The sequence below is a fragment of the Orussus abietinus genome, unplaced genomic scaffold (genome assembly GCF_000612105.2).
Source record: "Orussus abietinus isolate OABI.00-Male unplaced genomic scaffold, Oabi_2.0 scaffold8, whole genome shotgun sequence".
Lineage (NCBI taxonomy): Eukaryota > Metazoa > Arthropoda > Insecta > Hymenoptera > Orussidae > Orussus > Orussus abietinus.
In genome coordinates, this window is record NW_019395997.1 from 1379561 (window position 1) to 1393430 (window position 13870).

Here is a 13870-nt window from a genome sequence, read left to right on the forward strand (position 1 = left end):
CCTCGCCGACTCGAAGATTCTCGTTAAGGGGCGATCTCGCACTTTTCCTTTTGCTCGTTCCTCCGAGGACGATTTTCTCCTGTTTCGCTGCAAAACCTGAAGAGATAGGTCGCCGTTTCCCTGGAAATGGGACGTCGACGGGTTTTCGACTTATCCGGGGTTCGTAATTCCTAATCGGGGATGATTTTTGTCTTCTCTTCCTCTTTCTCTCTCTCTCGTTGACGCACTCATTCCAGACTCGTTCGTGCTTACTCGCTAACGTAATCACTACGCGACCCTCTAATTAATCGAGGCCTGTGCTCGAAATCCGAAAATCAAACCAGAACGAAAAATCGACATTTCGAGTCTCGATTTGATATATATAAAAAAAAAAAAAATGAAGATGAAGAATTATAGTTCTCAGGATTCGAACACTGACCACTCCGTGAGAGTCCAGGACAGGGTTTCGCCCATTCGCGGAACGTTCTCTGCTAGTTACTCTTTATTTCCCGAGTTTATCTAAACTTTTGCGAATTTTTCCACTTTTCTTGTGCCGGGAAATCCCTCTGCGTGGACGTCGGATCGTCCTAGACCAGCTGGGACCTTGAAATTTTCATGATTTCCGGCGAAAGAGCGCACAGCAACCCGCGCCTGCGTCGCGAAAAATACAGCTCGTATGAAAAATATACGCGGCTTCGTAGAAAAATACGAGGAATTCATATGGAAAGCGGGAGGGCCGATTTTCGGGGTTCCTGGGCCCCCCTTAAACGAGGGAAAGAAAAGTCTAAAAGGACTCGCGCCGCGAAAATGGCGACTCGCTCGCGAGGGATAAAAAAGGACTCTCTCTCCTAAGGGCGCGACTTCTCGAATTTCTCGAGGTTGGAAAAAAATGGATTAAAACTTCCAAGTAGAGTCTGGACTCCAATCGAGACATTCGACTGGTCGCGTCCTTATTTTCTATCTCCCGTTTCTTTTTTTTCTTCCTCCTGCATTTCCTTTTTCCGACGTCCACGCAAGGCCGTCCCACAGCTCGGCGTTCGCCACGTCCGATCGCCGTCTGCTCTATCTCTTGTCGATTGCGAGAAATAAAAAAAAAAAAGAAAACGTGGCCAGGACCTCGATCCTCAAGGACTTCGAGGAAAGTCCCGTCGCGCTCCCGGGAGTCCCTTAAAATATGCATAATAAAATACACCGACAGCGGCTCGTCGTTCCCGCGACGACTTGGCGGGACCAGGTCGAACCGAATCTCGATGTCGAGAGCGAGGTCCTGGTCCTGATCCGAGGTCCTTAAGGTGCCTCGACATCTCCCCCGGTTTTCGGGGGTCCTCGAAGAGGCCGAAAAAAATTCCCTCCCCTTCCCACCCTGAAGAGGGAGAATATTTTTCTCAGGATATTTTACCGATTTCCTCCCTAAGATGCCCTCACCCCAGGGTGGCCGAATCACCGGGTCGCCCTGAAGAGGATGGGGAAAATATTTTTTACCCTTTCCCTTTTGGAGGCGCACTCACCCCAGGGTGGCTGCACCTCTGAACGAAATTTCCCTCGGTCTTCCTTTCGTCCCTATCTCTGTCCCGCAATTTCTTATCATACTGCGTTAACCACTGAGATGCGTGAGATGTGTCAGAGGTGGCGAGGACTCCCTGGGGGTGACTGAGGGTGCCCTGCTGCTGCTCGGGGTAGCCGAGTGGGGTATCAGTGAAACGACTTCAGGGCTCGAGGTCTGTCCGTTATCCTCGTACACTCTCTCCTATAAGACAATGAATTATTGATCCCGACCTCTCCAAGGCCTCAAATCCGGGCCTGTCTCTATCTACGGTGCGAGGAATACCGAAATCGGTCCACGGCACTCTTATCGCGCCCTCTCGAATGCCCCATCGAATCGGCCGCTCTAATCTAACTCAATTATTTTTTTTTTTTTATATAATCGCCTATCTTCACCCACCAAATTCACCCCCTACTTGGCAGTGCATATTTTGGGGTGCATAGCTCCTCTCGGTCTCTCTCTCTCTCTCCTTTGGGATTTTTGAGGTAAGGGACGCGGCTCGAAAGGCATGAATCCCGAAAATACTCTGCTAAGTCAAGGAACCTCCTAGCCAGGTCCTCTAGGGGTCGATCTCTCGATTTTCCGGAGATTTTTCGTAAAATCGGCCCACCAAGGCTCGAAAGACCCTCTCGAGGGCTTCTCTTCGGGGTTGATTCTTGACTAATTATCCGAAATCTACGCGAGACAGCACAGTGTCGACTAACGCGATCCTAGGTCAGTTCCCGATGTCGATCGGTGCTTCTTCGGCGACCTGCCGATAGCCTGACCCGTGACCTCGTTCGATTACCCTGAGAGATCGATTTTTGAATAGATTTGAAAAATAAAAAAAAAATAGGAAATACGTCTCGAAAAATCGGAGGGTAATATCTAGCGGTTTAGTGGGATAGTTTTCGGGTTAGGGGATTTTCTTTTTTTTTTCTGGGATTTTAGAGGGTGGTGTTCTCTTCAGGGTCGATCTCTCGAGGTCCGGGGGCTCGGCTTGGAAACCTGAGGAGGCACTACGTGGTCTCAGTCTCGTTCATCTGGATAAAGTGGAGCGGCAAGTGTTGCAATTTGACCGGGCATTCGACATTCAGCGCGTTGTGCCTCTACGGAGGGAACGAGCGATCCGAGTGTTCAATCAATAATTCAATGTTTCAGGGGGGAACAGAAAGACGGTACAAGATCAAGAGGCAGATCCGGGTGCAGCTAACAAGTCCTTCCTCCAAGAAGAAGGCGAGATTCGACCCCTTCGACGGTCATTTCGGCCTCGATAGAATTTAAAGGAACCCATTTTTCCCTCGATGGAATTTTATATGAAACTCTAAAGGGCCCAATTTATGGATTTTTCTTTAAATGGAAAATCCGTCAAGGAGGAGACTCCTCGTCGAGAGGCTTCGTCCTCTTCCAACGTGACTCGTCTTCAGGGTCGGAATTCCATCCCAGGTTCAAAGGGAGGATCGCTACGCGCCTGACACCTCTTTAACATTTTTTTCAGCGCCTTCTTCCGGAGTCGGAATCGTCGACAAGGGGATCTGGAGTACCTGGGACTTGTCGTACTTCAGCCTCCTCCAGATGAAGCACTTCCTGTCCTGAGGAGGGTTACAGGTTCCCACCTCGCCACTGGAGGCGTTGTAGTTCGGGTTGGAGAAGGTCAAGACGTTCCTTCTACTGGAGCAGAAGTGCTTCTTCTGGTTGGTCTTCCTCTGGCAGAGCAGGTAAATGATCATGACCACAATGGCCAGAGTAATGCCGACCATGATGACTATGGTGAAGAGCACGGTCTTCAGACTGTAGCTCTTCTCCTTGTTGAACTTGTAGTCCTTGAACTTGTCGTCGCCGTGCCTCGTGGAGGGCCTGGTCACCACCTCGGGAAGTTTCGGCTCCTCTTCCAAGTCATAGTCAGGGTCTTCCTCGGTGCCAGGCTTCCTCAGCGGCATCCTGTTCCTCGGGACTGAAAATACGTTTCCCCGTCGTAAGTCGATTTATTTCCATCTTTCTATTTTCTTTTTCTACTATTCCTTCGAACACAAGAAATTAAAACTTCAGGCTCTTTACCCGTTGAGCACGACGAATCGGGCTCGTCAGGGCAGGCGCATTTGTAGTCCTTCCGGACGAAGAAGCAGAGATGAGAGCAGCCTCCATTCTCCACGGCGCACGGGGTCCATCCCGTCTGCCTCTCCGCGGAAATCGCTTTGATATCCGTCATGCTGCCCATGGCGGTCCTCATCTTGCTGCGGTTCTTCCCGGTCGCCTTGTCGGCCCTCTCCACGACCTCCTGCATCCAGTCCACCCAGTAGATGTGGTCGCCGTACTGAAAGGCAGGTCGACTTTTAGGTGGAGGTGCTCTTCGGGACCTCGTCATGCCACTTACCAGGGTGAGACCGAAGGGGTTCACAGCCTCCGGAACCAGCTGGACCCTGTACCGGCCATGGAGGTCGGACATCTCGATCCTGTTCTTCAGGGCATCCGCCCAGTACAGCTTCCGATTGACGTGGTCGATGGTCAGTCCGTTCGGGAATGCCAGGTCGGTGGAGACGATGGTCTTCCGGTTGGCCCCGTCCAGAGTGGCCCTCTCTATGGAGGCGTGTTCGCCCCACTGGGACCAGTACATGTACCCCTGCCTGGGGAACAAGGCCAGCGACCTGGGCTCCCGAAGATCCTCGACCAGCTTCCTCCTGCAACTGCCGTCGATCTTGACGACCTCGATCACCTTATTCTTCATGTCGGTCCAGTACACGTTGTCGGCCACCCAGTCCACGGCAACCCTGAAGGGTGCCGAGACGTTGGACCCCGTGACAATGGTCCTCCAGGTGGAGAAGTCGTCCATGTTGACGGCCCGGATGACCCTGAGACGGACGTCCGTGATCAAGATCAACCTCTTCTGCCAGTGGAAATCCACGGAGAGGGCGTCGTGGATTCCCTTCAGCGGCAAGGCCACGTTCCAGATCTCAGGGGTGTCGAAGGACATCCTGACGAGGGCCCGCTTGGTCACGAAGAGCAGGAAATTCTGGGGAATCGAGTTGCAGGTCTTCCCGTCCTCGTTGATCAGGATCCCTGTGGGGCAGGCGCAGGTGTAGCCCGTTGGGTTCCTCAGGCACAGGTGAGAGCACCCCCCGTTGTCCTTGCCGCAGGCATCCTCCGCCATGTTCACATCCAGGAACTGAAACAGACCATGTCTTCACGCTAGATAATCGCTCTTTGGGTTTCAGGATCCAAGTTTCCTTACGCTGACGGCCCTGATGTCCATCGTGCCCTCCAGTTTGTTCACCAGGACGGTCCTGTTGGCTCCCGATTTCTTTTCGGCGCGAACAATGGCTTTGGCCTTCCAGTCGCTGTAGTAGACGAAGTTGTCCATGATCGCCAGTCCGTAGGGATGCTCCACGTCCTGCATCACCGTTTTCCGGTGCTCCCCGTTCAGGTCCGCGAACTCTATCACCCTCCGTTTGGCGTCGTTCCAGTAGACGAGGTTCTCTTCGAGGTCGACCGACAGTCCGTTCGGCCATACCAGGTTCTCTGCGACGATGGTGGTCCGGAACTGCCCGTCCATGTTGGCTCTTTCTATGCGTGCATTGTGGCCCCAGTCCGACCAGAACATCAGCCCAGCAGGGTAATGTAGAGCAATGGCCCGAGGATTATCTAAACCCGACCACACCAGGACTTTCCGGTTGGACCCGTCGAGTTCGCTGACTTCCACGCTGTTCAGCCCAGCGTCCGTCCAGTACAGCTGTAAGTCGTGGAAAAAGTGGGTTAAAAATAGGATGAAAATATGATTTGCCAGCTTCCAGGATCCTGGAACACCCTGAAGAGGACTCACCTTTCTACCGATGGAGTCCACCACCAGGCTGTCGGCGGTCACGAGGCCGTTGTCGATGACCGTCTCCACGGTCTTCCCATCCAGGCTGGTCTTCATTATCACGTCGTGGCCAGGGTCCGTCCAGAAGATGTCCCCGGTCCTTCGATTGACGTCTGCCCCACTCGCGTTCTTCAGGTACGAGACTGGCAGCACCACGTCCACCGTGTAGTTCACGTCGAGAGAGATGACCCTGATGTCCACGCGATGCGCCGCCACCAGGTACTTCGACGGCAGATCCGGACACGTCTTCCCGTCAGCCTGAAATCACAGTATTTAGAGTTTGTCATACCCTGAAGTAAATTCTGCATCTTCTTGCAGAAGATGTCAAGGTCTTACCCCGAGGACCAGTCCGGTAGGACAGGCGCACGCGAATCGACGAGGTGCCGGCGCAACTACGCAAAGGTGCGAGCAATTTCCGTTGTTCCGGCCGCAGGGGTTGCGGAAACGCTGCCGACCCCTGTGGAAGACCCTGACGTCCATGAGACCGGAGATTCCAGACCGCAGGACCGTTGGATTCTGTCCGGTGGTTTTATCCGCCTGATGGATGCTCAGAGTCACCCAGTCGGTCCAGTAGACCTTGTTCTTGTGGATCACCAGGCCGAAAGGATGCTGCAGGTCGGACGCTGAAATTTTTTCGGTTAACTCTAGTCTCTTACAATGTATTTATACCAAACGACGTCACGTACAACCATCTACCTGACACATTACATATATTAATGATATTTAACTCCGATGTTTCCTTTTTTCAGAGACAACTCACGTATCAAAGAGGTCCTGTCTCCGCCATTGAAATTACTGTGTTCTATTCTTCTGGTGCCACCATCGGCCCAGTAGAGCCTCTTCTTCTCGAAGTCGATAGCCAGCCCACTGGGCCACTTCAGGTTGTCCTCGAGGAGGACCTCGCGCTGCCTCCCGTCCATCCCTGCCCTCTCAATTTTAGGCTTCGCCCCGCAGTCGCTCCAGAACATGTACCCGGCTTTGTAAAAAGATAGGGAGGTACAGGTTGACCTTTTTAGTGATCCTTTCTACAAATTTCAGGAATACGAGAGGTCTCTACCACTAGGATCCACGGCAACGTCCCTCGGTTTGTCCAGTCCCCGGTACACCAGAAGAGTTCGCATGGAGCCGTCTAAATTGGAGCACTCGATGCGATTGGTTCCGGCGTCGGTCCAGTACAGCTTCCTGGTTACCCAGTCCATCGCCAAGCCCGCTGGGACGTCTGGGAAAGAATCAATCGGTATCTAGAGACACCAGACAAATCTTTGTTCTTTGAAATATTTTTTTAATGCAGTTCATCGGTACCCAGATTGTGGCTGATAATGGCGCTCTGGTTGGTCCCGTTCAGGTACGCCCTGCTGATTGTCTTCGTCTCGACGTCCGTCCAGTAAATCCTGTCCTCGTCGGAGTCCCAGGTCAGTGCCACGGCACTCCCGATCAGGTCTACCGGAATCACCGTGTCGAAGACCCGGGTCGACTGGTCGATGGGCATCAGCCTCAGGTCCTTCTTCCGGGCGAAGAGCAGCAGGTTGTCCGGCGTCGTCACGCAGTTCTTCCCGTCTTTCTTGATCTTCAAGCCCACCGGGCAAACGCAGCTGTACCCGGTGTTATTCGGCAGACACATGTGAGAGCATTTCCCATTGTTGTCGCCGCAATGGTTAGGGTAGTCCGGCTGACGCTGGGGGTGGTAGCTGTGCAGGTCCATCGGGAAGTGCAAACCTGGAGAGGGGCCACGTGAGAGTATTTATCCCGTGCCAAGGGTCTTAGAATTTAATCCAGGGTGCCATTTACCCGAGCGGATGGTCTTGAAGCTTCGACCCGTCCCCTTATTGGCGGAGAAGATGCTCTTCAGGTGCCAGTCGGTCCAGAATATCGAGTCCTCGAAGACGGTTATGGCGAACGGGTGGTGCATCCCCTTGTTTATCACCCTATTTCTGTCCGTTCCGTCCAGGTGCGCCGATTCGATGACCCGGTGCTTCGCATCCGTCCAGAAGATCCTGTCGGTCGTGTAGTCGATGGTCAAGCCGTTCGGCCAGAGGATCGACTCCGTTATCAGCGAAACTCGACCGGAGCCGTCCATATCGGCTCGCTGGATCTTCGGATTTGGACCTAGAAAACCCAGGGTCAAGTCCAGGTCGACTCTCAACTTCCTCTGAATTCTATATACATTTTTTTTATATACAAATATTGTACAGGGTCATTTTTTAAGACGGCACTCACCCCAGTCGGTCCAGTACACGTAGCCGTAATTAGGGTGCACGGCGATGCCTCTGGGCTTGTCCAGGTCGCTGGATATCAGGACGTGCCTCAATTTCGAGTCCAGGGTGATCACCTCTACTCTTCTCGTTCCAGAATCCGTCCAGAAGAGCAGGTTGTGGATCCAATCGACGGCGATTCCCCCGGGACTCACCAACCCCCAGTGGATGACGTCTGAAAGGACAGGACCATCGTCACTCGGCGCTTTAGAAAATCAGAAATTATTTCTAACACGGAAGTTCAATTAGATGACGACCTTCCGCCTCGGTCCCGTTGACGAAGACCTTCCTGATGACGTCCATCGACACGTCCGACCAGTATATCGTCCCTCGTTTGTAATGATAGTCCAGAGCGATCGCATTGTGGAGGCCCTTCAGGATGGACGTGTACTTCGAGTTCGTCAGGCTCACCTGGACCGAAATAACCGACGCTTTATTTTTTACCCTGGGTGACTTGGAATGAAATTCCCATCGTCTTGGTCGACGCCAACCTGTCGAATGTCCACTCGGTTGGCGAACAGCAAGGTGGGGTTATCTCCCAGTGCCTTGCAGGTCCTCAGGTCCGGCCTCAGCACGTATCCTTTCATGCATTCGCAGACGAAGGACCCCAGAGTGTTATTGCAGTACTGACTGCACACTGGATCCTAGTGGTCGTTCAAAGAAATATTGTAGAACATCGTACGACAAGGTATCATTTTTTTTTACAGAATTAAAGGCACCTTCTCGAATTCGCACTCGTTCACGTCGTGGCAAGTCGCGTTGTCAGTGCCCAGGATGAATCCTGGCTCACAGGCGCAGGACTTCCTGTTATCAGAAGTCAAGATGCACTGCTGGGCGCACTTGTCCTCCGCGGTGCAGGTCCGCTTTTTCGGGCAGTTCAGCTCGTCTGTGAGATAAGTCAGATTTGATAGAGTCGGATTTACTTTCTCAGGTGGTTTTATAACATTTCTGTAAATTTAATAAAAATTTTCCAGGTGAAATTTCCATTGGAAACGTCTCACCGTCTCCTTCGAGGCAGTCCAGGACGCCGTCGCAGACTCGTTTCGCGCCGATGCAGTAATGGTGGTAATTGTGGGGTCCACCGTGCAGGGGACTTGCAGGGGTGGTGTCGTTAGTACCGTAAGACACCTTGCAGAGGTACTGAGTGGCTTCGCAGGTGACTGCGCAGTTCTGCTCGTCCTCGCCTTTGGAGCAGTCGGGAACCCCGTCGCAGACCCAGAGTCGCTGGAATGACATAAATGTTGGAGTTTCGATTTGTTAATTTTCTTTTGACGTCTCCTGGATTTTTAGGAAGAGGATTCCAGGAGACTCACGGGGACGCAGGTTCCAGTGGAGCAGGCGAACTCGTCCTGGGGAGAGCATTCCCTGGGCTTGGGGTGGTCGCACATGGCCTCGTCGTCGCCGCCCTTGCAGTCGATCTGCTCGTCGCACAGCCACTTCCTGCTGATGCACTTCCCACTGGCGCATCTGTAAATCCAGCCAGGTGATAGATAACGATAACGCCCTTGAAACAGGGACTTCAGGAGCTACCCTGGACTACCAGGGAATTTTTTTTAGCTTCTCGAGGAGTGATCGTAAAAATAAAGAAAATTGTTAACGCTTCTTAAATCACAGAAAGGGATGGAAATCGTTACTGGAATTCGTTGGCGTTGCAGCTTCTTCCGGTGACGGCAGGACAATTTTCCTCGTCGCTCCCGTCGCCGCAGTCGTCCTCTCCGTCGCACTTAAACGTCAGCAGCATGCACTTGGGGTAAGCGCACTCGAAGTAGCCTTCCTTGCAGCGGAGCTTTAACATCTCTGGAACCGTGATAAATGATTAAAAAATAAATTTCACCGGCTAAACCGTGTTTAAACATTCAAGGAAGAAGAGGCTCACGGCACTCGTGCTCGTCGGACCCGTCGAGGCAGTCCTCGTCGTCGTCGCATCTCCACTTCATGGGGATGCAGCTCCCGTCGGAGCACTTGAACTCGTCCTGGTTGCACTTCCTGAATAGAGAGATGGAAACCGAGTTAGCTCGGTAAATGAATTAAATCGATCGAGCTTTGATAACAGCTCAGCGATGCAATCGGGCCGAAATTCAGGGGGAGAGTGCCGATAGTTGACTCACTTAAACTAAGAGGCCCCTTTGATCCGCCTAATGGAAAGGAAAAATCGAATTTACCACCCCCGGGGGGGTTAATCCCCCATTGTGCCCCCATCTGCGCGAAACATCCCCCAGATTATTTCCATTTGTTCCGCACCCCCCCGGTGCATCTGCGCGATTTTAACGAGCGGTGCATCTTGCAGAGTGCAACGTAGTTGGGTAGATGTCCTTTCGAGGATTCGACCCCTTTTAATTCCGGGCGCGAATAATTTCTCCCGGGTTTTTCGGGGCTGATGGCGATGAAAGGGGGCTGGGGAACCTCGCAGATGTCGCGTTGTACTCGTTAGTCGGTGTCGCACCATTATTTCCGAACCCTCCTCGGCACCCTGGGTTGGGGCTGACCGGGTAAAAGCGACTGCGGGGGTGGCCGATCCAGGCACTGCTCGCCGACTAATTGAAGGGGCTATTTTTAACCCCCGGCCGTGTAACGACGAGTCGGGCTCGCGATATGGAATCTGGATAAAAGTTGAAAAAAAGATGAATTTTATAGTCTGGTTAAATATAAAAAAAAAAGCCGACGGTCCATAGGTGGAGGGTGAGAGCCTCTTCTGACGCGAGCCCCGACCTACCCCAATGTCGAGAGACCCTCTCGATTTCTGTCCTGCACGGAAAATCCAAAATTAATGGCCTGTCCGAAAGTCTCTGGGGTCCTCCCCTCTGTTCGACCCTCCCTTCTCGGATACCGAGTCGAATCTCACCCCCTGAGAATATTTTTCAGGATCCGGAGTACCGATAGCAGCTAGTGATAAGGGTCTCTTTGTACGGTAGTTCCGCGTATAGGGTATTAAATGCACCCTACATTCTCGTGAAAATCCGAAAAAAAGGAACCGGATCACTAGACCGTGTCTAGGTCAGGGAGGGGGAGGCTTTTCGCCGAAAGAGGGAAAACCGGGGAAAGATGGCGTCGCCCTCCAACCTCCTAACCTCCCGGTGGTCGATACCAAGCACCACCAACGCTACCACCCCCGTTGCCTGGCAACCCACCTCCGCGGCCTGGATCCACCCCCCCTCCGATTTTCCCACCCCGTTTCCTTGCATCCCATTTTCGCAACCCCGAAACAGGTGCAACGTACACCTAAATGCGTGCGACCAGTGATAAGGGACTACCCACCCCGAGATCTTACGCTTTCAATTTTTTTTCCCCTCATTTTTTAGGTCGACGAGGAACAGCGCAAGGACTTCAAGGAATTTCTTGAACCCTTGGCAGGATTTGTGAATTTTCTCAGGATTCTTCAGGCTCTGGTTTGGAGGGGAGGAGTGGAGAAGAGAGGTCCTTGCAGGGGTGGAAGAGTCGCCACCGCCAGGATGCGGTCTTCCATCGGGCAGGAAGAGAGATCGAAAGACCTTGCCACACGCGCGCGCCCACGCTTCGGTATCTCCTTCGGGATAGCGTGGGCGAGGAGCTCGTCCTTCGACTCCGCATCCGGAGGCGGGAAGGAGGAGGACACCGCGGATAAAGGATGCCAAATGGAGGGGGAAATAGGAGGACGAAGGATGACCAAGAGGTGTGGGAAAATCGAGGAGACTCCCCGGCCCATCGGTGCAATTTCTGGAGGTCCTGGAGGAAAGATCCTTTCGCCGTCCGAAAGGATCTTGCGAAAAAATTCCCTCAAGACTAACAATACCGAAAAAGTGTAAAATTCCTCACTCACTTTTTCGCTCCGCAGTTCTCCTCGTCGGAGAAGTCCTTGCAGTCGTTCTCGCCGTCGCATTGCCAGGACAATTCCACGCAGAGTCCGTTCCTGCACTCGAATTGGTCCTTGGTGCAGTTGACCCGGGATTCTGGAATCACAGAGGAGTCCTTCAAGTACCTGGACGAGGGAGCGAAAAATCTCCAGGACTCCATCCTTCCACCGACCGCAGTGCGCCTCGTCGGAGAAGTCCCCGCAGTCGTCCTCGCCGTCGCAGAGCCACTTCTTGTAGATGCATCGACCGGATTCAGGACATCGGACGTTCCTGGCACCCACGCAGGTCCCATTCGAGTTCCTGGATTCAAGGATCTCCTCGCAATCCGCCTCGTCCTCCGCCCCGTCGCAGTCGGCCTGGAAGAAGAACAACATATAAATGGCGTAAATAATTCCTCCTTCTTGATTCAATTGATATTAATTATATTTTATTGCGAAGGATCGACCGACCTGTCCATCGCAGCGGTAGTTCAGATTCGTGCAGGTGCAGGTGCTGACGCAGAGAAATTGATCCTTGAAGCAGGTCCACCCACAGGGAGCCGTGGAGGACTCGTCCCTGGCCTCGCTCTCGTCGTCCAGCTCCTGAATGAGAGTCTTGCGATCTGGAGCAAATTGATCCTCCGGCTCTCCGACCTGACCCACGCCGTGTCCTCGTGGCAGGTTGTTCCTTACCCTGCTGCGCTCCTTGCTCGCGAATCCTGGATCGTATTCTACAAGGTGGAGGGTCCAATTCATGTATATACGATATGTAGATATTTTCAGTAATATATGTATACTTTAGATATTGTCCTTCAGGATATTGAAGTAAGGATATTCCAACAAGGATATCGAGGCATGGTGTACCTCCAGCCTCGAAGGCCCCATAATGTCCACCTCTGCCCCTGCCTCGATCGGCCAAGCCACCGTTTCCTCGTCCTTGGCCATAGAGTCCGCCATTATTTGTGGGGATCCTCATTCCACTGACAGGAGCTCCATTCCTGAAGCTGGGTACGTCATCCGGCGAGTCGAACTCCGGAGGCATGGGCATCGGGATCCTGGCGTTCCCATAGAGTCCTGGGGGCAGTTGCGAGTGGGGCTTGGAGTTCTGGTAGGTCCTTCCCGACCCACCATATCCATACCCCCCGTGGCCCTCGTACAGGTGTCCTGCAGGATTTCCGAAATCGTGATCCAAGATCCTGGAGTTTGTTTTTTTTTTTTTCCCCATCCAACGCTTAACTCGAACCTTCATCTTCAGGGTCCTGTTCTCCAGGCTTGTCCTCGTGGCGCAGGTCGTTCTTGCCCTCCTGCTGGTCCTTGCTCTTGAGAGAGGGACTCGACGTCGTGCCCAGGAGGATGGGAGCGCTTCCGGTCTGACGCAAACTTCCGCTGCCGTACATCTGCCTGGCAGCTCCTCTGTTCACCGCAGCCGGGGTCGAGGTCTCCGTCGACACCGCTAGTCCTGGAAAATCGGGAAAAGGATCTCAAAAAATTATACTCCTCATCTAAAGCGCCCCGAAGACATGCCACAGGACCTGAAAAGACATTTTCATCGTGGTAAAGTGTCCCTTTGGCTATTAATTTTCTATAATTAATCGCGCCGATCGTAGGACAATTTCAGGGACGCTTATCGAATTTCCGGTCATGGATTCGAAGCCCGGACCCCGCATCCGGGTTCCCGGGTCGCCGTCGATCCATGAATGAGTGTAAGAACGACGCTAGCGTAAGCGTTCATTCAGGGGAACGGCGCCTGCGCCCTGGAGGTGATCGATATACGCCGGCCCACACCCTCCCGGGCGTCCCTCCACCCGGAGGGGTGCGTATGTCGCTCAAAAAGAGGCGGACGAATTATACCAGAGGATGACGGGACCAGGTGGGACGAGGAGAAAGAAACGGGAAAATCAATTGGCGGGACGAGGGGAAGAGTCCCCATCGAGCCTCCCTCTCTCCGGATCTCTCCGGGTCCTGGTCCATGCGTCCTCCAGTTTCCAAGAGACAAAGGACCAAATGTAGAGAAACCTGGAATTTCCTGCAACCCCCTGAACCCACGCTCTCATTATATCTCTATCCATTTTCTATACCAATTTTCACGATTCCAGGTTGACCACTTCAACGTCAAGAGAGAAGAAAATGTGTATTGTTGAGGTAGGACGAGATGGGAGGACGGGTGGATTTTCTCTGGCGAGGTTTTCGGTTTCTTCGATCCAGTTCGTGGGTGGAAGAGAGGAGTCCTCGAAGAGGTCGATGAGGATACTCGGAGAGACAGGGTCCAGGTCTACGAGCGCAGGCCGACGACGAAAAACAGGAAGAACGAAAAGAAAGAACCACTCACCGGTGCATATCGCGAGGACGACGCCCCGGGTGATGAGGCGTCGCGACGCGGCATCGAGGGTCGACCTCATCTTCCACTTGGCCTCTCTTCGGCGACCCGAAGACCCACTTCCCGAGGAGGTCTC

The 13870-nt window shown here is 53.1% G+C and overlaps 1 protein-coding gene across 1 annotated transcript; it reads right to left on the bottom strand.

The window, feature by feature from the left end:
- Positions 1 to 1427: 1427 nt before the first annotated feature.
- LOC105699581 (low-density lipoprotein receptor-related protein 4) lies at positions 1428 to 13822 on the bottom strand. The gene is made up of 25 exons (XM_012424711.1): positions 13747 to 13822; positions 12661 to 12876; positions 12282 to 12581; positions 11889 to 12148; positions 11612 to 11795; positions 11406 to 11535; positions 9486 to 9595; positions 9244 to 9406; positions 8923 to 9076; positions 8611 to 8833; positions 8329 to 8495; positions 8101 to 8253; positions 7867 to 8020; positions 7575 to 7784; positions 7146 to 7463; positions 6660 to 7073; positions 6415 to 6576; positions 6118 to 6333; positions 5694 to 5980; positions 5319 to 5615; positions 4731 to 5228; positions 3876 to 4664; positions 3560 to 3815; positions 3046 to 3455; positions 1428 to 1726 (listed from the first exon to the last, which is right to left on the bottom strand). The coding sequence occupies exons 1-25, from the start codon at positions 13814 to 13816 to the stop codon at positions 1574 to 1576; spliced, it is 6294 nt and encodes a 2097-aa protein (XP_012280134.1). The 5' UTR covers positions 13817 to 13822; the 3' UTR covers positions 1428 to 1573.
- Between the last annotated feature and the right edge of the window lie 48 nt (positions 13823 to 13870).

What these genes read in the sequence shown, in the direction of transcription:
- LOC105699581 (XM_012424711.1), bottom strand. Translation starts at nt 13,816, where the DNA reads ATGAGGTCGACCCTCGATGCCGCGTCGCGACGCCTCATCACCCGGGGC. An exon ending in TGGGGCCTTCGAGGCTGGAG is followed by an intron (nt 12,149 to 12,281) that starts GTACACCATGCC and finishes TCCACCTTGTAG; the next exon opens with AATACGATCCAGGATTCGCG. An exon ending in CTCCGACGAGGCGCACTGCG is followed by an intron (nt 11,536 to 11,611) that starts GTCGGTGGAAGG and finishes CTGTGATTCCAG; the next exon opens with AATCCCGGGTCAACTGCACC.